This window comes from Passer montanus, unplaced genomic scaffold (genome assembly GCF_014805655.1).
Source record: "Passer montanus isolate IOZ18808 unplaced genomic scaffold, ASM1480565v1 scaffold35, whole genome shotgun sequence".
NCBI classification, from domain to species: domain Eukaryota; kingdom Metazoa; phylum Chordata; class Aves; order Passeriformes; family Passeridae; genus Passer; species Passer montanus.
In genome coordinates, this window is record NW_024368263.1 from 5,671,879 (window position 1) to 5,694,009 (window position 22,131).

The following is a 22,131-nucleotide window of genomic DNA, read 5'->3' on the forward strand; positions in this document are numbered from 1 at the left end:
GAGGGACAGCCCCTGTACAGGTACAGGTAACTGACAGCTCAACACATTTAAGTCGCTTTTATTGTTCTCACACCCACCAACACAGGCACAGCCAGCACCAAAACACTGCACACAGCAGCCAGCTTCTTGCCCAGTAACATTTAGTGGGGAAAACAGTTTGTCTGTGACATTAAACACGAAGACAAGCAACAGTTTAGATAAGGAGGAAACTCGTTTCTCTGAGAGTGCTGAGGCCCTGGAACAGGCTGTCCAGAGGAGTTGTGGTGCCCCATCCCTGGAAGTGTTCAAGGTCAGGCTGGACAAGGCTTCGACCAGCCTGGTCTAGTGGAAGGTGTCCCTGCCCACGGCAGAGGGGTGGAACGAGACGGGCTTTAAGGCCCGTCCCGGCCCAAACCATCCGTGACTGTTTCTGTAACAGGCTCAGCGCCTCAGGCACAGCCCTCACAGCCCCCACGGGGCAAAATGGCGGCGGCGCCCTGAGGCGTCACGGGACAGCCCGGCGGGGGCAGCCGCGCGCGCGTCACGTGGGCGGCCCGCGCCCTGCCGGCGCGGTGCGTTCTGGGAGCTCGGAGGCCGCCGCGGCGCCTGAGGGAGCTCGGCCGCCATTTTGTGCCTCTCGTTCGGTGCGGGGCGGCCGCGCGGGCGCTGCGGCTCTGAGCGAGCGCTCGGCCCTCCTGCTCTGTCGGTCGGGGTGACGCCGCCATGGGCCGTAAGAAGAAGAAGCAGCTGAAGCCTTGGTGCTGGTATCCTTCTGTGTGGGACGCGGCGGATGCAGAGAGCTGGGTGGGGGAGGGTAGCGGCGCGGCCTGGCGCGGTCGGGGCTCGGTCCCGTTTCGTCTCGTCTCGAGACGGGGCTCAGCCCTTCTCCCCGCGCTCCTCACGGTTTGTTTCGGTGCTTGGCCGTGTTCCAGCCCTGTGCTGCTCGGGATGGGGCCCGGTCCGTGCCCTTCCCGTGCTCCCTACCCGCACGGCCTCAGGCCCGCTCCCGTCGCCCTCGCCGAGGCCGCGGCCTCCGCCCGAGCCCTACAGCCGGGACAGCGGGAAATGGAGAATGGCCTTTATTCCTTGCGAGGGAGGATGTTAAAGGGAGAAAATCCTGCTACTGATAAATACATTTTTTTTTTTTTCACGGAATGAGATGGGATGAAGTTAAAAGAGAAATTTTTTTAAGCTTTTTTTTTTTTTTCCCTTCGTGATGGGGGGAGCTTTGTAATTGCTGCATCATGATCAGGCTTAATTTTTCAGTATCCGGAAATACTGGTGGATTTTTATTTCATCGCTCCTTCAGAATGTCCTCACTGTAGTGGAGTGATTATAAATTTGCCTTCTCTGTTACGTTTCTGTCTTCTAGAATTGTTTAATAAAGAAATTTAAAAGGTGCTCCGAGGTATTTTACCATTTTGCTTTGGAAGGCATCTGTGATTGTTTTAGACATTAATTTATTTCACGTTTTGTTGGAAGCAAGGACACATTGTGTTAGCCATGGTGACGTGTTCTTAATAATAAATAGCTAATGTGTATTTGTCTCACCTAGGAAATGTGTGGAGTGTAATAGCAGTGCTGATCCACAGAAAGGAAATGCAGTTTGCTCTTGTGTTATGTAGATGTCCAAACAGTTCTTCGCTTAAAATATTTCTTTTTAAAAGCAGAGAATTCTTTTGTTGCTACAGCAAATTATGCTGTGTCATAAAAATTGATAGCTGCATAACTGGAAGAGGAAGGGAATTTTAAATTAAAACCTTTGTTCTCTTTTATGATTGTTAGCTACTGGTAATTTATTAAAGAAGCACTTCTGAGTGATTTGAATAATTTCCCTTTGCTGATTTCAAGCCTGTTTCTCCTTTAATGCTGTTGCAGTGTTCATATCCCCGAAGAAAAATAGGTGGGACTTGAAAGCCATGAGTCAAACCATGTGGAATCAGATGATGATTCTGAGTGCGTGCAGACACCTCCCCACTTCTGTACCTGAGTAAAGAGGGGGGTGCTGGGCAGGATGAGGGTGTTTGTTTTCAGACATCCGTGAAGTATTTGTCACCCTTTGAGTGCTCAGAGGTGCTTCTTGTGCCTTTCTTTTGCTTCAGAAAAGTCACACTGGTGCTCGTTACCTCAGTCCTATCTGAAAGGTCCCTTCCAGTGTTAAATGTTTCCTTAACAGTCTTCAATAGGTACTGTAATAGGGATTTTGATGATGAGAAAATCCTTATACAGCATCAAAAAGCAAAGCACTTTAAATGCCATATATGTCACAAGAAGCTGTACACAGGACCTGGTTTAGCTATACACTGCATGCAGGTAAGGAGTTCTAGATTTACATGACCTTTTCTTTACAGTATCTAAAATTTAAGTTTCATGTCCTCAAGCAGGGGAGTTGGGGGCTTCCAGAGTCTGTAAAACTGGTGAGAAAAAGGCAGCAGTGTCCTGTTTGCAGCACAGGAGTCCTGCTGTGTCAGCAGTCAGATGGCTGCTGTGCAGCAGAAACCTTTCTCAGGAGTTTTGTAGGTGTGAAGGAATTGCGCTGTCTCAATTAGAAAAACTTCAATATCGTTTATATAAACTGGTTTTAGGGGTAATAGTAATTACCAGGGATTAGGAGGCACAGATCAAGAAAATGCTTGGCCAGAGAGGTTAGTCCCATTAAGGATGGTCCTTTTCTGTCTTCAGACTGCCTGAAGAACACAGAGAATTTACCCTGAAATGTGGTCAGCAGGATTTGTTTAGTTGGTTTGATTTTTGTTTTGGTTTTTTTAGGTACATAAAGAAACAATAGATGCTGTTCCAAATGCTATTCCTGGAAGAACAGACATTGAACTGGAAATCTATGGAATGGAAGGCATTCCAGAAAAAGACATGGAGGAACGGAGGAGGTTACTTGAACAAAAAACTCAGGGTAAGGTGTGATGTGCCTGGTTGTCTGTTGCTTCCCTGGTGTGTTCCTTACTCAGCTGTGGCCCTCAGTGAGGGTGGGATTTAATGCATTCTCTGACAGCAGCTCCAGGCATTTGCCAGCCACGTGGGAGGGATTTTTCCTTTCCTGTTCAGAAGTAGCTGCTCCCAGAGCAGCTCCAACACTTACCTAATGAATATGGGCATGGTCATTTATTTGTGAGGGTATGGGGAGGAAAGGCTAGAGGTAAAACTGTCCTGATGATTCCAAATGCTTCAGTTTATTTGCTGTTCAAGCCTTTGGTTGAACTGCTTTGGTTTGTGCAGGACAGCAAGACACTGATATGAGGGCAGATGCCCCTGTGTGTTCAGGGTAATGGCAGTGTGAGTCGTGTTCCTTCCCTTTATTTGTGGCTGTAGGTTGGCTCACATAGCATTCTTTTGTTGTATTAATGTGACTTTTTGAACAGTGGCAGTGTTTGAATTTGGCTGTTAGGTAATTTTATGGAATATAATTTGTGTTCAGTTTGACCATATGTGTTGTACTGTCTGCAGAGAGCCAGAAAAAGAAACAACAGGATGATTCTGATGAGTATGAAGATGATGAATCTGCAGCTTCAACTTCATTTCAACCCCAGCAAGTTCAGCCACAGCAGGGGTACATTCCCCCAATGGCACAGCCAGGTTTGCCTCCTGTGCCAGGTGCACCAGGGATGCCTCCAGGTGAGTGGCTGTGTTATGTTAGGTGATTGCTGAAAAGCTCAGTAGGAGCATGAAGTGCTGCTTGTATACTTGAGTAGTAATCTGCCCTTTTAACACTGGGGTCACAGACTGGTTGTGGGAGGTGCACATAAGTACTTTGTTCATTTTCTTGCCCTGATCTGTGCATGAGCACGTCTTCCTTGCTGGACTAGGTTCAGATACCTATTGCTGCCATGTAGACTGAAGGCATGTGTTAGACAGGTCAGTGCTTCTAACAGAGCTCTAGCAGTCATACTTGCTCGTAGTATTTATAGAAGGGTTTTGGAAAACCTTTTTATAAAAAGGGCAAAGCTGCTCTGCATCTGGAGACTTCTAACACAGAACAGGCTGTTCACACACAGGCCACAGATACAGTGAGGAAGGAATTTTGATCAGTGAGTAAAGAATGGTCTCTTGTAATAAGGTCTTCTTTGGAGGCCACTAAGAAAGTTCACAGTCTTGCAGGGCTGAGGACAGTCAGTCAAAGTCAGATTTGCAGCTAGTATTTATATTGCGCTGTTTGTAAGCAATATTATTTCAAATCCAATCTTTCAGAAGTTGCTGTAAAGCATTTATCCAGTGTAAACTTATGACATTTGTTTGCAGCTGTATGTTATCCAAGTTGTTGAAAATTTATTTTTCTTTTAAGGTATACCCCCATTAATGGCAGGTGTTCCACCTATGATGCCTGGAATGCCTCCAGTTATGCCTGGAATGCCACCTGGGTGAGTAGCAAGAAACATTTAATATTACATGTTCATACTGTCCATTTTAAACTGTCACAGAAAAAGTAAAGCTAATTAAAAGAATGTACAATAGGGAATTGAGAACTCTGTAACTTAAATATTAAGACTAACCAAAGAACTGGATGGCTGTAAACCAACATGTAAAATGTGGCCAAACTGGGTTTATGTATAAAGTATCTTACCTTTCTCCTGACTTCATAGTTATTAAGTAGTAATGTATTAATCTAAAATTTTGTTGTGTTGGTTTAGAGCCTTCTGTGAGCCACTATTCCTTGTGTATTGCACACATGTTGTGCATCTGGTTATCAGTCATCAACATAACAGGAAAAAAAGTACTGGATAGTTTATATTTTTCTTGTATTTTGGGCAAAAGATGTTGGTTTTTATGCTTGTTTTGGGGTTGACACCATACCCTATCACAATGTGTTTGGAAATTCACAGTTAGATTTTTGATTTTGTCATAAATTTTCACAGATTACATCAACAGAGAAAATACATGCAGTCATTTTGTGGTGGAAACATGTAAGCATCTCATTAATGTAATTCTAGGTACATTCATTATGCCATTTTATGTCATGTTTTTGATAAGCTAGAGATTGTTTTACTGAAAACCTTTGAATATTGCCTAAGAATTTGGGGAAAGTGTCTGATTAGGTTTTGTTAGGTTTTATGTTTTTATCTAAATGAGTATTACAAACTGTATGTGAAATGCATTCTACAAAATATAAACCAGATAGACCCTTAGAGACTTAATGCCTCTCTTGAACCAGAGCTTGAACAGCTCCAAGTGCTCGAGCCTTCACACTTGCAGGAACTCAGTTTAATCTAAACTTTAAGTTAACTGAGGTGAAAGCTCACTGTCTTCTGAGATATAAATATTGATTTAACAGCCTTTGAATTTAAAAATCATATCATAGTCAAAAATGGTGTGGATGCTCATCAGAACTTTAGGTTTTCTGGGTGGAAACTCAACAGAATTTAATCAGGTTGTTGGACACTTAGTCCTCATTAAATTCCCTGGTAACTTCAGGTGAATGTTATGTCACCTGTAAAAACACAAATTAATTTGCCATAATTTCACTGCATTTCATTTTGAGAGGCGAGGGTGATGTTGCATCATGCTTTTGTCTATTCTAATCTAAAATTTTGCTTACTTAACCTGATTAACTTTTGTTTAAAAATGACCAAATAATTAGGAGACACAAAGCAACTTTGTTGTTAGTGCTAGAACTGGGGTCACACTATCTGCAGTTTCTCAGAAGTCATTGTTCTGGAGCAGCAGGCAGTGAGCATCCAGCACTTGTTTTGATGTCTGCTGGGTGGCAGACTGACCTTGCCTTCTCCAGCTGAAAAAGGGAGGATGGCTCTGTGTTCCCAGTCACTGCTGCTTCTGCAGGGTTGTTCCTGGGCAGCAGTGATAGATGAGAGCAGAAATCAGACTTGCCAGAAAGAATGCTCACTTGTTCGTGGGATTTGATCTGAAAACAGCAGTGGTGAAGGTGTCTTAACTGTCATACAAACAGAAACTGCTCCTTAGTGGGGTTTTGGTTTGTACTGGAGTGCTGCAGATAAGATTATCTTGCTCATTAAAGTAATAAACGTTCCTTTATTTTGTTTGCCTAATCAGTTTTTGAATGTCTGCAAAAAATTCAGCAAAATTAAGCTACACTTTTTTGTTCCCTGTAAAGGGCTCATACATATTCATTTAGGAAGAGAAACCAAATGGTTTCTTTTTAATGTGGAGAAAAAATATGTTAAAATGAGGATTTCTCATATTAAAAAACCAAAATCCCACTTTATCATTAGTGTATGGAGTGTTTTCTGTAATTGAAACTTCAGACTCTTTCTTGCCCTATGGTCTCTGCTCTGCTTTTGCCAATATTTTTTGATAGTTCTTCAGCTCTGGGTTATCTCCAGTCAGTGTCAGGGGAGTAATAGCAGAGGTGCAGTGATTGTAGTGTGATTGGAGCTAGCTGGTTTTCCTGCATTCACATTCCATGAATGTACTGAGATCAGGTTCTTGGAACATTCTGCTGCAGTTTGTAGTCTTAAGAGAGACTTCAAGATACACTAGTTCTGGAAATCTCCTATTAGAGGAAGTGAGATCTTGAGAAATTGAAGTTCAAATAAGTGTTTGGGGTTTTGGGTGCTGGCTTACGTTTTGGTTTTATTCTTGTGGAGTTGGTTTGGAATTGCCTCTCTTGAGAGCTTCTTGAAATTATTTACGATATTTTTTATCTAATACAGGGATGTGCCAGTTGTCTTAAAACTTTATCATGAGTGTTCATACCAGTGCTCATTTTCTTTTCAATAGGATGATGCCTATGGGTGGAATGATGCCTCCTGGGCCAGGAATCCCACCTCTTATGCCTGGTATGCCACCAGGTAGGTCAGGGTTGTCGAACTCGTACTATGGTGAGAGTTTAATTTTATTTATTTATTTCCATTAAGATTTAGAATTTATGTAAAGAACATATAGACTTATGCCACCACCTTGATGTGGTTGGATTGCCACAAAAGCCACTCTTGTGCAGAGGTGGTTGATTTATGACTTCTGATTATTAATAATTATTTGACTTTTATACCGTTGTTAAAGTAAAAAATAGAATACAGTTTTTTGGGGTTTTTTTGTTTGTTGCGTTTTCTCACACAGTTGTGTTGCCTGGTCTCTCTTCATCCTTTTTTAAATTAATGTTTATGGCTGCAATTGGATAACAGTAATGACTGAAAATGTGGGAAGTGGGGAATAATTGGGTGGTTTACCCAACTAATGAGCCTGCAGTGAAGAAACTTAACTGACATTTTGGTCTCTTACTGTAGCTAGAAGAGATGTTTATTGAGCTTGTGCAGCTCTTAAGTAGCCCTAAGTTTCCTGGGTGTTCCACCTGAGCAGTAGCAGGTTTGCTTGATGGAACCCATGGGAGCTGTTGACTTCCCACTGATGACCCTCCCCTCGAGCTCCACACACACCATATGCAGGTGTTGTGGTGACACTATGAAATGTCCCCGTCCACTTTACTGATGACTCCAGCAAAGCTGGCAGTGTTTGGGTCACAGTTCTGGTACTGTTCAGAAACAATTCTGTCTCAGATTTTGTAACAGTGTCATCTGTGCTCTTGGCAGCATACCTGCAGTGTGTCTGAAACAGTTATTGCATGAATTGTATTGGTTTATTGAGAGTATAAACTTCATTATTGCAGCTTTAGTAAAAAACACCTTAATCTTCTGAGGGGTTTGAGGTTACTGCCTGTGCGTGGTCATTGACTGGTGACTGCTGGCATTACCATTTGTCATGTTTTATTTTACTGTTGCCTTAAAAATACATCGTGTAGTGGGAAACTTTGTTCTAAGGAGCACTGGGAGCAGGATTGTTTAAAGGAACATTGGTGCTTCCCGGAGCCTGATCCGCCGCCCATTGTTTGTGGTTTGTAGGGATGCCCCCTCCTGTTGGGCCGCGGCCTGGCATGCCTCCAATGACACAAGCACAGCCTGTTACAGCCCCGGGCATGCTGAACCGGCCCCCAGCTCCTGCTGCAACAGCACCGACCCCACAACCTCCAGTTACTAAACCACTCTTCCCAAGCGCGGGGCAGGTAAGGTATCCCAGAGCCTGGAGTCTCCTTACATTCTTCAAAGTGCAGCTCTTGTCAGTAGTGCCTGTTTATTACTGAGGAGGCCCAAGAGATGACTGGTTCAGGTTTTTACTTGGGTTGATGTTTAATTCAGTGTAGTGCTTGAATGAATTTTAAAGTACTCTTTTGTTATTTAAACAGCTGTGAAACCAGACAGAAGTTCTGGAAGCACTGGGGAAGAAAGGAGTAGGCTAAGCACTCTTAAAGGCCTTTAATTTTGTTGTCTATAAGGGAACTTTGGGTGGGTGAAGAGATGCGTTAGCTACAGGAGTCTGATTGCATAGAACTCTACTAAAATTTCAAAGTTAAAAATCTAGACATGACTTGTTCTCACTCATTATGGGCTCTCTACCAATAAATAGACAAATTTATTCTGTAGTCTTGTTAAACCGGTTAAACATTGCCTGACTTAGGAGGGTTTTTTTACTTCAAAAAGTGTAGGAGTAAGTCAGTGTAGTGAAAAGTTAATTTCAGTGTTTTGGGGGGGGAAGTGGGGAATTGATAGTGGCTTGTGACCTCTTCCCTATGAATGCACTTTTTCATGGGTCCTGGAGTTCTTACTTGCTTTCAAGTGTGTTGCAGAAGCCTTTGTAATGTATGTTTGCATTTTGGGCTTCTGTGGGGATGATAGATGTTTACAAAAATACAGTCCTTTCATAAGAAAGGGCTTGGTGTAAGAAATCCTTTCATCTGGATACTTTCCACCCATTTGTTTGGAGACTTTTCACTGTTTCCTTTCTTTTATGCTACAGATGGGGACACCTGTCACAAGCTCAAGTGCAGCTTCCTCCAATTCAGAAAGTCTCTCAGCATCTTCTAACGCTCTGTTTCCTAGCACAGCACAAGTACGCAGGAAGTCACAGTTTAAAACAAATTGCTTTGCAACTTAACCCTTTGGACCATTCAGTAAAATCTAAAATTGACTAAACATCTTCAGATAATTTTTGTTATATTCCTGATTATGTTTAGCTGGTAAAACTGCAGAGTCCTTGATTATGAGTTGCATCTTACCAGAAATAAGCATGTCAAAGTGCCCAATTTTTCTTAGTGTGAAAGAATGAAATGTAACATCCTGGTTCTAAAGGGTTAAAAGAGCATGAAAGCAGTTAAATGCATTTTAGTGGGCAGTGGTTAGCTTGATGCATGGTGAAGGCTTTTTAGTTTGTTGTTTAATATGTTACATCATTATGTAGGGAATTTTAAATTTGCATTATGTGCAAAATGTTATTTTTTTGTTTGTTTTGATTGAGAGGTTCAAATAATTGTAAATATCCAGTGACTAGAAACAAAAGCATTCTTTCATAACTAAGGTTTGCTTTGGAGATTACTGTGTCTTCAGAGACAGTTTTGCAAAATAGACTTTTACAGGGTTTTTGTAACAGAAGAGTAGGAGAGATGAAATGTTGGAATCTCTAGTGGACCTCTTACCTGCTTCCATTGATTCTTCATTCACAGATAATATTAAAGTTCTGTAGGTAGACAAAGTACTTTGTGAAAGTACTGCATTGTGTTTGTAGAGAACACTTAAAGCACTGGCACAATAGGGCTTTCTTAAATATTTGATTAAGATATTTCTTAAATACCTAATTTTAATGAATACTAGAACTTTGAGCTGTACTCTAAACTGATGGTTGACGAACTATGTTAATTTACTGAAGGACTAATGAATTTATGCTTAGAGGCTCCTAAAAAATAGTCATTCAGGAAAGATTTACACATTTGCCAAAGTCAGTGTTTGAGATAAATTAGTAGGGTGTTTTTTTCTTTGTTGTTCCTTTGTTGTGGTGGCTTTTGACCTGCAAATTTTAGACTTTCCTGTGTGTGTGTGTATGTGTACATACCGGGGTTTATTTTGTCTTGGTTTCAGTTGCTCTAGTATGCAATAAGGCTGAACTTTACTTTTGTCAAGCTTTTTATAATTATATATCTTACTGGAACGTTTCAGAGGTCTAACAGTCATCATTTAAGTTTTCTTAAATGAAAACTTTGAGAAGTAAATATTGACCTGTCTGTGTTTCACAGGCTGCAGCAGCTGTGCCAGGGCCAGTTGGTACTGATTTCAAACCTTTGAATTCTACACCCGCGACAACAACGGAGCCCCCCAAACCAACATTCCCGGCTTACACGCAGTCCACAGCCTCAACCACTAGCACGACAAACAGCACTGCAGCTAAACCAGCTACGTCCATCACAAGTAAGCCTGCTACCCTCACAACAACCAGTGCAACCAGTAAGTTGATCCATCCAGATGAGGATATATCACTGGTAAGTTAACGTGTTTTCATTGTCTTACTGAAAAATGCTATTTGTGATGATATGGCAGGTTGAATGGAATTTTTTCTGTGCTCTGCATTATGTGTATGTTAGTAATGGTGAGAGTGCAAACCATGCAGAAAAATGTAACTGAGAGAACTTCTTTAATTGCAGGGTCATGACTGGCATATTGGCAGTGATCTTGCTGCAGTTTAAGCCTTAGCTTTGGTGGTGGTGGGAAATCTCTCAATCCAAAATACAGTTTGGACTTTTACTGCATGTGTCTTAAACTTCAAATTAACTAGGACTGGGTAATAAGTGTAGAACAAAAGACTGAACACTTTGAAGTTGTTTTGATGCTATTCCAGCAGTTAGAAATACGAAATTCATGGATAAAATATTAGGTTTGTGTTTTTAAGAGAAAAAGACTTTATTCAGCTGGGGGACGGGGGATTTGAGTTCCATGCAGAATGCTTGAATTGGTTGTATTAAGGAAGAAAGTCTGCAGAAAGGGGGGCAAATCCTACTGCTGCTGTGTAATGTTACTAGTAGCCTTTGAATTTGTAAGGTAGTTAAAATAGTTTAATAACCTACTTTGTTGCACCTCTATTTACTTTGCTTTTGGTGAGTTTTAACGGGATGTGCTGTGATTGTCTGTTCTGGTTTTAGGAAGAGAGAAGGGCACAGCTGCCTAAATACCAGCGCAATCTTCCTCGGCCAGGCCAGGCTGCCCTGGGTAATCCACCGGTTGGACCAATTGGAGGTATGATGCCACCACAGCCAGGAATTCCTCCACAACAACAAGGAATGAGACCTCCTATGCCACCTCATGGTAATCATAAATTTCCCAGCTTCTTGGTTTTGGAAAGATTTGTGAAGTTGCCTATGCTGGCAGGGAGGGGTGAAGCTTTTCACAAAATGCACTTCTCACTATTTAAAAAAAAAAACTTAAAAATTATTCTTTGCATCTTAACTATTCTGTTCATAGGTCAGTATGGTGCACATCACCAGGGCATGCCAGGATACCTTCCTGGAGCCATGCCTCCATACGGTCAGGGACCTCCGATGGTGCCCCCGTACCAGAGTGGACCTCCTCGCCCTCCGATGGGAATGAGACCGCCTGTAATGTCGCAAGGTGGCCGCTACTGATGCTCCTACTCACGCTCTAATAGGTTTGGAGATTAAACCTTTTCTCATCTTGTGCTGTTAATATAGCCGAGCTTCCGTCAATTAAGGCTTCATTGTGACTTTTAAAAAAATAAGTATCTTCCCACATGCAAGGAGCTATTGGACATTCTTATTTTACATGGGAAAAATTATTTGGAATAATAACAGGAACTTTTCCTGGTGTTGCAATTTATACTGTATGGCTTCTTTTTCATGTTTCATCTAGGTTTTTAGAAGTGAAGTATAGTAAATATGGTTCGTTAAATTGTGAAGGCGCTGGAATTACATGAACATACCACCTTAAAGGCAAGTTCTGTAATGTTACGTTGCTCTTTGTGAAACGATGCCTTCACAGCACTTCAGGTGCTGTTGGACTTCATGTCCCCAACATAGTTTGGTGAGGGCTGTAACTGTTCCCAACTACTTGTACATTAAAGTCTGAACTTGTAACAATATTTAATGTATTTAGAGTTCTCCTGTTCCAGGGTTCAAGTAAACTGACCCACTAAGGTCATGTGACTTTTCTGTACTGTTATAAACTTCATTGTAATAAAAGAGGAGAAAAATTTATATGCCTTTTTATTCATGACCAGCTGTGGACAACTGCCTGAAAGGTTTGTACAGATGCATGCCGTGATAGCCATTGGTGTAATGAACACAGTTATTGGTGCTGTTTTGATAAAGTCTGAATTCCTTGTTCTAAAAAGTCACTCCTTAGCTGTACATCTGAGTAGACAAAGACCTGTACACTTATTAACTGACTCCTCAAAACTGAGGCTGCAGGAGGCACATCCTAACTCTTGGTTGTAACTTCTCTTAATGCATATGTTTCTTTATTTGTGCTCAATAAATCTTAAATGATTTCTAGTCCTGGCACTTGCTTATAGGATGTGAAAGTGCTCTGAGATACATCCCAGTGCCAGGGTGTGTCCCGTTAGTTCACTCTGCAACTGACTCTTTTTAATGTGAAAGTGGAGGTGAATTTTAGGATCCTTTTAGGTGAATATTTCTAGAAGCTTAGGTGCATGGCACATGGGTGAGTGACTTCCAGTTAATGTATTGAAGTTGACCTGCAAAAGAGAAATTGTAGCTTAACCCTCTTAATGCAAAGAAGATGCAAAGCAGGCAAGAGTAACATGTTATCTGCCATGTTTTTACTTTGAATGTTCAGAATTGTGTGTTTTGGCAGTCTCTGAAAGATGAACCATGTGTAACCATCTCTTGTGTGCTATGATCAGATATTGTCTGGGTTTTCTTGAGCCATTCAGTGAAAGTTTCTGGAGTGAGAGACCTTTTTATCAAAGAGAGGTCTTCCCTCTGTGAATTAGTCATTTCTCTGTTTATAAGAGTAGAGTGACAAGTTCCTGTTAAGGTTGTAATTAGGTCTGACATATGTTCCTGTGTTAGACCTCTGATGAGAATGTAGAAGGGAGACTTTTTGGAGGGGGGAGGAAGTGAGAGCCTCTCTGGCTTCTTTTCAACATGAAAAAAAAAAGTGGTGAATTTTTCATTTGCAGGTCAACTTTAAATACATGTTCCAGCCTCAAGCCTTATCTGCAGTTTAATTAATGGGGATATCTCCTGTTTAGGGTGGGGTAGAAGGATCATCAGCCTTTTTGTGTCATTATATTCATAGATGTTTTTGTAGGTGGTTGAAGTTTTTCACTTAATACTGAGCCTTATGGCTCTGTTTCTTAAAAGTCTTGGGGTTTTGTAGCTGCACTAAAGCACTTCACGTGGCTTTATTCTGTACTGTCTCTGAAAAGTGCAAAAATAACAGTACAGCTAAAATAGTGCATTATCTTAGCTTCTGACCTGTGGTCACAGAATGTCTCAAAAGCACTAGAGCATCCAGTGCAGTTTAGTTACAGCTGAATGTTCTTAGTTTAACCCTTAAGAATTGCCAGGCACTTTTTTCTCAAGTGTTCAGTTTTAAGACCATAAGTCCAAGCCTCTGTTGAGAAGCAGTTCTCTCTGATCACTGGTATCTACTGATCACCTGTCAGATGTGCAGTATTTGGCTTGCAAATGTGCTGAGTGGGCCTTGATGTCAAATCTTTTGTTAGCTCTTCATCTTGCTTTAGACATAAGTCTAACAGATAAAACTTGTTTTGCTGAAGCAATGCTTTTATACTCTGGTTTTCTTCTGTTTACCTAATTAGGATAATTACAAAATATTGAAGAGATTTTTATGGTGTCTTATATTTGTCCTTTTTATAATATTACACATAAAATTCATACATTATGAAGTGATGTTAATTACTTATAAAACTATAAAACTTCTTGCTTTTCCTGAAGATCATATTTCTGCTTTAAGGATGCTTTGCCCTTTGCCCCAGTCAAGTAAATTTCTTCTCCCTTTGGTGTCTTTCTGTAATTTTCCTTATGTTGTCTCCAGATCCCTACTTTTCCTGGGATAAAACCTTATTGCATGCACTGTTAACTTGGCATATTCTGCAAGAGATATTAGATAAGTTTCACTCTTTTAAACAGTGAATGTCTCATTCTGATAATGGTACCATTTTGTATATAATACTGCATAGACTTCAAGCTTGAATGCATTTTAAGAATAATCTTTCCTTAGTAGTGATGTTATGGAAACCCCTTGAGTAAGTACTGCCACGTGTATTTCATTGGTACTTGCATACAAGCAGGTGAACAATTTTTCTGTGATTTTCACGTGGATACTTCATTTCCTGCTCCTGTCATTCCTGTGCAATAAGAGCTGTGGTGTGGCTGCCTTCAGTCTTCAGTTACTTCTGTCTCTTGTGTGATTCCTCTGCAAACAAGCAGATGTGTCAGTGCCTGCATTGTCTGTTGGTCCCTGCCTTCATTTCTTTGAATACTGCTTCTTAATGTTCAGAGAGTTGGATTTATGGTGCATTTACCCAAAAACAGTAAAACTATTTTGAATGTAATAGTTGCTTGTATAAAGACAAAGACTTGGTTTACAGTACCAAGTGCCATCAACATAGCTCTGCCAGCAAAATCCCTGGTGTAATGCAGCCATGAAAACAGGGTTTTGCTTTAGTTAATCCTTTCTTGGAAAGAGGTTGCAAAAGCCTTTATGATTACAGAAAAGCATATCCTGTGTAACTGTTGCAGGACCCTAGTGATGTAATTACATAGGCAGAAGCTTTGTTTTTTAGTTGTTGCCTAAATTTGTTATGGCAGATCTTGCATTAAAATTCATACTTGCAAGTGCATTTTGACCAGTCTTGAAATTGCAAATATAATGCAAATGTTGAATACAAAGGATTAGTCTACAAGAAAGTTTCAGGCACAGGTGAGAAAATAGGTTTAACAAAAACCATGCCTGAATTTATTGCATCTAGGATTCTGTAGAAGGTTCTCAATTATTTTATGCATGGTCTCAATATCATAATAAGCAGCTGATCTTTAGGGCAAAATGGGTGAGACTGACATGAAAGAACCTTTGAAAAGTCTGGGTTAGTTTTTTAGAAGTCTTTATATGACTCTTCCATACAGCCATTAAAATTGTCTTCTGCCATTGGCAAGGTTGCATTAAATAAAATACTATTTAGCTGGCATATGTAGGCTGAAAATTTCTTCTGAAATCTTTGGGTTACTTTCCCCCCACCCCCACCCCCCAGATAATATTTTAGGTGCTGATAATAAATTTGAGGCTGGGCTGTTTATCTAATAAGAGTGGATAACTATTCCTCACTCTGTGCATGCATGGGACAGTGTAAACAAGCTTCTAGAAACACTCAGCTGCCTCTGCCTTCTGTAGTTTGTGCCAGTGTTTTAGGCTGTGGAGCTCTTGAGCAGTACTGACCCAGAACTGGTTAACTTACTGTCAGAAAACATGGATGAAATGGAATGGGATAGATAACCTGCAGTTACTTTATAGGAATGAAGTAATTCTGGATACAAAATGAAAACAAAAATACCAAGATTACTTCAGTTTTGTGAACAGCAAGAAGGTCCTTATGACCTTCAGTTAAATTGAGACTGATAAACTAGTCCATGAGCTGGGGCCACAATTTAAAATGGTAACTAATGACACTTCTTAGAAAATGTCTTAATAATTGTACTGGTCTAGTTTCTACATGAACACTAAGACAAGGGTGAACATTTTCAGTGGCTGGTGGAATCTTTAACTCAACTTTTCATGAACTAGTACAACAAATACTATCAGTTATGGGGAAAATGCCCCAGGACAACTGACTGATGTTCCATTGATCAAGATACAAAGCAAATCAAGCTGTCCAATTCAGAAATAGATACCAACTACAAAAAATACTGTTTGGACCTAACAAAAGAGGTGCTATAGCAGTCATTTTCTTTTGTTTGCTTGATCACTGGAATTTTGTTAATTTTTAATGCATGTCTTTCACTTAATTGGGTCATGTTTTTTCTAAAATTCAAATTTTTCTTCTTCCTATAGCCCTGCCATAGGACAGGCTGAGGCAGAGTCTCAGTGTTGCCCTGTTCAGTCTGAGGCAAGTGGGATTTATTTTATTCATTCTGGGGGCTTTCACAGCTTTATGGCTGTTGGATATTCATGTCCCCAAACTTGCAGCAAGTTTGGTGAAGGCCCCTAAATTTATTTTAATTTAGGTTTTTTATTCTCTTTTGGTAGATGGGCTCTATATTAATATTTATCTTTTTATTATGGCTGTGTTTTTAAGAGTCTTAAGGGGAGGGAACCTGTTTTAAGATGTGTGGGTACCTTTTCTCTTCATGGAATGCATTTCCTTCAAGACTGCTCAGGTAGTCCTTAAGAAACACTGCCCCTCCCCATCTTTCCCTGCATTGCATTTGTGCTGTATTTGGTTTTGGGTTTGGTAGTGTTCATTTTGTGTAGTCTCTGAATTAGTGGCATGTAAATACCAATTATTAATGTCTTCTCTTCGAGGATATGTATCTATTGAAAAGCTTAAAATAGAGTTGAACTAGTAAGTTAATTGCTACAAAAATTTGTAGCCCCAATTAGAGAATACAGTTTATTTGAAGAAGATTAAGATGTTAATACTGCTGTGTTTGTAAGCTGCACCTCAAGAAATATTAATGTAGAGCCCTGCAAAGAAATAGAGATCAGATCCAAGCTGATAACACAGTGAGAAATCAAAGCTGCAGCTTTTTCAGCTTGCCAGTTTCAGGGAGAACCTTTTCCTCAATCTCTTTTTCCTCAGTTCAGGGAGAACCTTTTCCTCCATCTCAAATATGTCAAATTCGAGGATGTTTTGACTATTGCAACAATAGTAAGAGTTGAAAAACTTTTATTTTAAGCCTTGTGAGATTCTGTTGCATATTCAAAATTAGCTTTATTTGAACTTCCTTCTTTCATGTGGTGCCTAGCAAAAATTTCTACCCTTTGTGAAGAAAAAGGTGCTCATTCTGTTACAGATCCATTGTTTGTGAATGCTTGAGGTTGCTTAAAGAAAGCTTCAGAACAGCAGGTTTTGCCTAAGAAGGTCTTGCAGCATACCAGCAGTGAAATAGTAAATAAACAAATGTAGGAGTCTGGTTTGACCTTTTTTTTTTTAAATTAAGTTTTTGAGATATTTTTCAAGTCTGTGGTAAGGCTTTTTTATAAGCATAGTTGTTTATTTCTTCAAGATTTTGCTTAATAATGACCCCTAATGGGATTTCAAGTAATTTTAATTCAAGGAGAGAGTTGTAATTAACTTAGAGTGGATTGCACATTGCTGTTGTACCCTTCTTTGTTTGTACTCTGCCCTTTGCATTTTTCCTGTAGAAGGCCCCCCCAGAATCCCTGACTGGAACATTGACATGTCCATGTTGACTGTTTCAGAATGGTTATTGAGCATGGTCTTGCTTTGCTAATTCTCATTGTGGTGCTCCCCCTGATAACAGTGAAGTTGAGAACAAGTCTTCAAGATAAACTACTGCAGCTAGTACTTCTCTCACTTGCTTAATTTATAGGATCATTTGGCTTAATTATATTTCCCTGGAATGTCTAATGAAAGTGTTTAACTCAAAATAATACATTGTGGGGCTTGTACTTCTTGCTTAAAGTATCTTAGAGTCTCAAAATAAAAATGCCTCTATTTTAAGGGATGAAGTATGGTTCCTAGTTATGTTCCAGGATTGCAGCTCTCATTGCAGCAGTTTGTGTATCACAAAGTTGGACACCTTTCTGTTAGTGAAATTTTTTTACTAAAGGTGACAGTATTTCATTGACATGAATTTTATAGATATTAACAAAATGTGGTCTTGCAGTTCAGGCTTTTTAAGCTTAAGTAGGGGCACATAAGTTATTTAAAGGAGCAGGACTTACTGATACTCTGCTAAATTGGGTAAATTTGTACATGATCTATTAAACAAGAAAAGTAACTTGGAGATGTGGTAAATAAAGTACATACCACACATGACAACCTTTTTAAAAAATCTGAATGCTTTCAACCAAAATAATCAGACCAGGGAAACAGTGGCAGTGACTGGGTTCTGTAAGAATGCAGCTGCCTGTGGCTGCTCTTCTGTCTGTCATGGTTGGGCTAGGTTGGAAGCAGTTCAGAGGAAAGAAAGTTTTGGGACAGCCATTTAAGGGATCAGGAGGAATCAAAGTGTTTGTAAAGTGTAATGTATATAAAAGTTCTTTCGAAGTCCTGAAAAACACGTGGTGAGAGGTTTCTGGTGCACTGTAAGCAGCAGCTTAGTGCAGTGCTGATTGCCAGAGCACAGATTGCAGTAAGGCTGTGATAGAGGAGATGCAGTTTTACTGCAGTCTTGTGCAGGTGTGGCTGAGGGGCTGAGCACTGGAGCCTGCTGCTCTGGCAGCCAGCCACGTCCTGTCCTGAGCCACAGGATCCAGGCTGTTATCTGCCAGCCTTTGTTCCTGGCATCCTGCTGAGTCACTTTTGACTGTCCCTGGTGTGAATAATTCTCAGGCTTGGTACTTGCATACCTGGACACTGTTGTGAATAGTGAGCCCTTGTATCTTCTGAACAAGTTTACAGTAACCTCCTAAATTCTTGTGGGCTTTCTCCCAGTAGGGACAGTCAGCAACACTGCTGTTTTAATGGCAGTGAATTTGACTTCTGCAGAAATACTGCCTTGAGCTTACTGACCTTAAGGTTTTTCTTTCTTGAGGATATAAAGAAGTGTAAAAGTTTTGAGAAAATAGTAGAATTTTAATGCCAGTACCATCTTAATTAAAAGCAAAGAAGCACATGACATTGAGAACTTGAAAGCTTCCTTATAAATTCTCTTGTTAGCAGTTAAAGTGTCTCTCTGACAGCTGACTGCCTTATACAAGGTTCAAGCTTCTGGCATCTTAAACTTTCTTCCCTTAAGTTTTCTCTTAAATCTCTACCATATTCAGAAAGGGGCATGGGTTGTAGAATTTCAATTTCTGCTGCTCATAGTAGCCAGTATGTAGAACTGGTTTTTGCTAACAGAAGTTTTAATTACCTGAAATGAATGCTGTACAACCAAAGGAGACTATTTCACCATCTCCCAACTTAGGGAGTTACGTAATGCTTTGAGATAAAGATGTCATGCAGAGCTTTTTTTCTTTTCTCATTTTTTCACTGACTTACTAGCACAGAATTCTCTGGCTTCTTTCTTATAAATTTAAGTGGGAAAAAATACATTTTCCTCTTTCACTTGTAAAGTTCAGAAAAAGAAAACACCCTTTAAGACTTTAATGAAGGAACCTGGCAATGTAAGTATTGTAATTTCCTTTATGTTTTTAGTAGGCAACAGGTGACCTTGTTACACTTACGGGTTATGTATGAAAAATCAGAAGGGCAAAGTGAAAGTAGTTTTATAGTTGCCTTTACTTCACATGCTTTTCTTAAGCAACAAATTGCAGTAATTGAAGTTTGGCAGCTTTTTTTTTTTAATAAAAAAACTAAATTATGGGTAAAACCTTGGTTTAATACAATTTGTGTTTCTGTTAACTAGCAGCAGAATTTCAGCATTTGCTACTTACTGGTAGAGAAGAAAAATTCCACAGAACTGCCAGTACAGGTTAGTTTAATCTGTAAGTACCTGATGTTACTATTTAAAATAATTTGTTCAAATGATACCATTTAAATACCTGAGGGGAATTTTGGTCTCTGAAATGTGATTGTTACCTCCTACCAGTAGTGAGTGAACAGACTAGACTTTTTTGGAAGATCTATAATGAATTTAACTATGCTTGTGGACAGGTAAAAAATACCTGCAAGCACCTTTAAGGAAAATTTAGTACAGAATCTTGACAAGCAGCCTTTGATGTTACTGAAGAATGTGAAAATCTGAAGTCAAAATCACTCTGGTAACATGCCAAACCAGCAGGATCCTGTGTTTGTTGTGTTGGGGATTAAGCATTTCTGTTTCTAACAATCCACAGCAGTTTGTGATCTTTCCATTTTCTTTAGCTATTGCTAATGACACTTTCTTACCCACAGATTTTTACTTTGTTAGGCTGGTAAGCCAGGAGCTTGTTCTTCTGTGCTTTTTTAATTGCTTGTGTTAGTTCATTTCAGCACTTAAGAGGCTACCTACAAACATGGTTTTGTGCAGCTGTTTTATCTTACATCAGAGCTACTGCTCTGCCTCTGTTTTAATTCTGCCCTATTTCATATTCCCAGAAATTCTGGTATTTTATTTCTATTGTATAGAATGTTTAAACCCTAAAATAGGAAAGATTCTTTGTGAATGAATAAAAGAGGCAGCTTTCTCTGGAGTGGCTGCACACATTTATTTCTGTTTAGACTTTGTATATCTCATCTCTGCATATCAGTAGAAGAGATGAAAACTTTTTCTGTGCTGTAGCACGAAGCAGAGATCACAGCTGGATGAGCTGTGAGATTGTGCTTTAATTCACTTTGGAGGCCATGATGTCCCACTCTGAAATGAGAGGCATTTAACATCACTGGTGGGTAATGACTTGGTCAGTTCTGGGAAGGTTGTGGTTATGTGGTAGCTGACCAGACACTTCGGTTTTGCCAGCTCATCTGAGGGGTCTAGAGTGGGTTTATGAGGGACTTGCCACTTCCAGCAGAATTGCTTGGTTTAGGGTTCTGAAATCTTGAACAGTGCTGCAGAATTCATCATAAAAATATGCTCAGTTTCAAGGCAATTGTATCTTCCCAGGTTTTAGAATAGTTACCCTTGCAGCCCATTGCCTGCCATCTTCTCTACATCAGTTCTTGGTAATTTACACTAAATGTCTTCAAAATGAGCTACAGGCAAATTTCTGACCAATGTTGCATAGGCTTTTCTTCCTAAAAGGGGGGAAAAAGGGAAGTTATACTTTAATACTTACTATTTAGCTTTATCTCTCTGCTTAATCTTAATTGCAGGTATGCAAGAATAAAAGGGATGCCTTGTGAGGCCATTACCCTGTCAGCAGAATGTGTCTGTATTTCTTGCACCATCTGTGGGTGACCCTAGCTGATGCCATTAATGCAATGCTCAGTACTAAGCTGGAGTGAGTAAGTGCTTTTGGCTGCTCAATTACCTTATCAAGTCCTGGTTTGGCACTGGCTGGATGCAGACCTGCACTGCTTGTTCACTGGCCTGGCAGTCAGTGGGGATAACTAAAGGGCAGAGGGTGTTCCATAGTGTCTTAACAAAAAAGAAGTGCATTTCTCCTGGATAGATTGTAGTAGAACTCTGGTACAAAGACATCTCTTTGTGAAACTTTAAATGGCAGTTATTTATAGCACTTTTTGGTAGAATAAATTGTATTTTCTTTTGAGATAGGACCAAAACAAGACTGGAAATTTGAACTTTGATTACCAGGTTAAGAGTGTTAAATTGTAGCTCAGCTTCTGACACACCATTAGAGCAGCTGTCCATTGTGAAGTGGTTCAGCAGTCTTCCCTCCCAGTTCTGGTACTGTGTATTTGGAACAGTTTGTCATTTCCCACTATTTCCTTAGACTCCTTGCTGACTTCCAGTTGCCCTTTTAGAGTTTCTGGTCACTGTAGTAAATTCAAAATGAGCAATGCTGTTTTTAGTACCTTCATAAAGGACCTTTAGTTAAGCACATGAGTGAATAGTGTCCCCTCTCAGTAGCAGTATGGCCACAGAAGTGTGTTGTGAAGGGTTTTTTTCTGTGACTTGATACTGCTTTTGTATTCAGTGGTATGAAAGGGCTGGGATTACTGATCTTTTTCAAAAGACAGGTGGTGGCAAAATACTGATGTTGAATTTAATTCAAGAAAGTGAAAGACTGGTAAGTATCTGCATCACTTTAATGCATGCAAATAATAGTAACAATAACAAGCTTAATTTTATAGCATTCAGTTTACAAAGAAGATTAAAGGAAATATGGAGCTGGCATCATTTGCATCCACTGGGAACCCTCTCTGAACTGTTCTTCAGGAATGGGTCGTGGCACATACAGCCATCTGTAATGTGGGACATTTTGTAACAGTCTCTGATTAAACAGAAGTGAACCACTGTTTCTGTGTATTTCTTTTCTCCTCTTGAAAACCTATTTAAGTTATTAGTGTAACAGATGTTATTGTGAGAATAGCTTGGTACCAGCTTTTTGATTCTCTGTAAGCTGCAGAGACTCATTTGTGTGAGCTCTGACTTAAAAGTGGAGACAAGTGAATCCTAACTTCTTAACCTGTAATTTCCTTTTGCTGTTGATCTGCTGTCCTGCTGCTAAGCAGACTATAAAAAGCTATTGAAGTTGGAAGAGTCAGAATATGGAGGAAAAGTTTCTAACAGTGTTTTCATAAAGGTTGGTGGCAGGGGTGTGCTGGCAGGTGCTCTGT

At 40.1% G+C, this 22,131-nt stretch overlaps 1 protein-coding gene across 15 annotated transcripts; it reads left to right on the forward strand.

Annotated features, from left to right (window-relative positions):
* Window positions 1–553: 553 nt before the first annotated feature.
* ZNF207 (zinc finger protein 207) lies at window positions 554–21,810 on the forward strand. Of its 15 annotated transcripts, none has more exons than XR_005628234.1 (15): window positions 554–743; window positions 2,166–2,292; window positions 2,749–2,887; window positions 3,439–3,606; window positions 4,274–4,349; window positions 4,845–4,892; window positions 6,685–6,785; window positions 7,803–7,963; window positions 8,755–8,847; window positions 10,025–10,267; window positions 10,925–11,087; window positions 11,244–11,427; window positions 11,649–11,728; window positions 15,834–19,397; window positions 20,704–21,810. XR_005628234.1 is itself a non-coding variant. In XM_039715943.1 (13 exons), the coding sequence occupies exons 1-12, from the start codon at window positions 703–705 to the stop codon at window positions 11,402–11,404; spliced, it is 1,521 nt and encodes a 506-aa protein (XP_039571877.1). In that variant the 5' UTR covers window positions 554–702; the 3' UTR covers window positions 11,405–11,427; window positions 15,834–21,810. The 15 variants fall into 15 exon arrangements, 10 of the variants coding, with proteins under 10 accessions (XP_039571877.1, XP_039571876.1, XP_039571875.1 ...); XR_005628233.1 differs by having other exon boundaries at window positions 15,834–19,384; XR_005628232.1 differs by having other exon boundaries at window positions 15,834–21,810.
* Window positions 21,811–22,131: the final 321 nt, after the last annotated feature.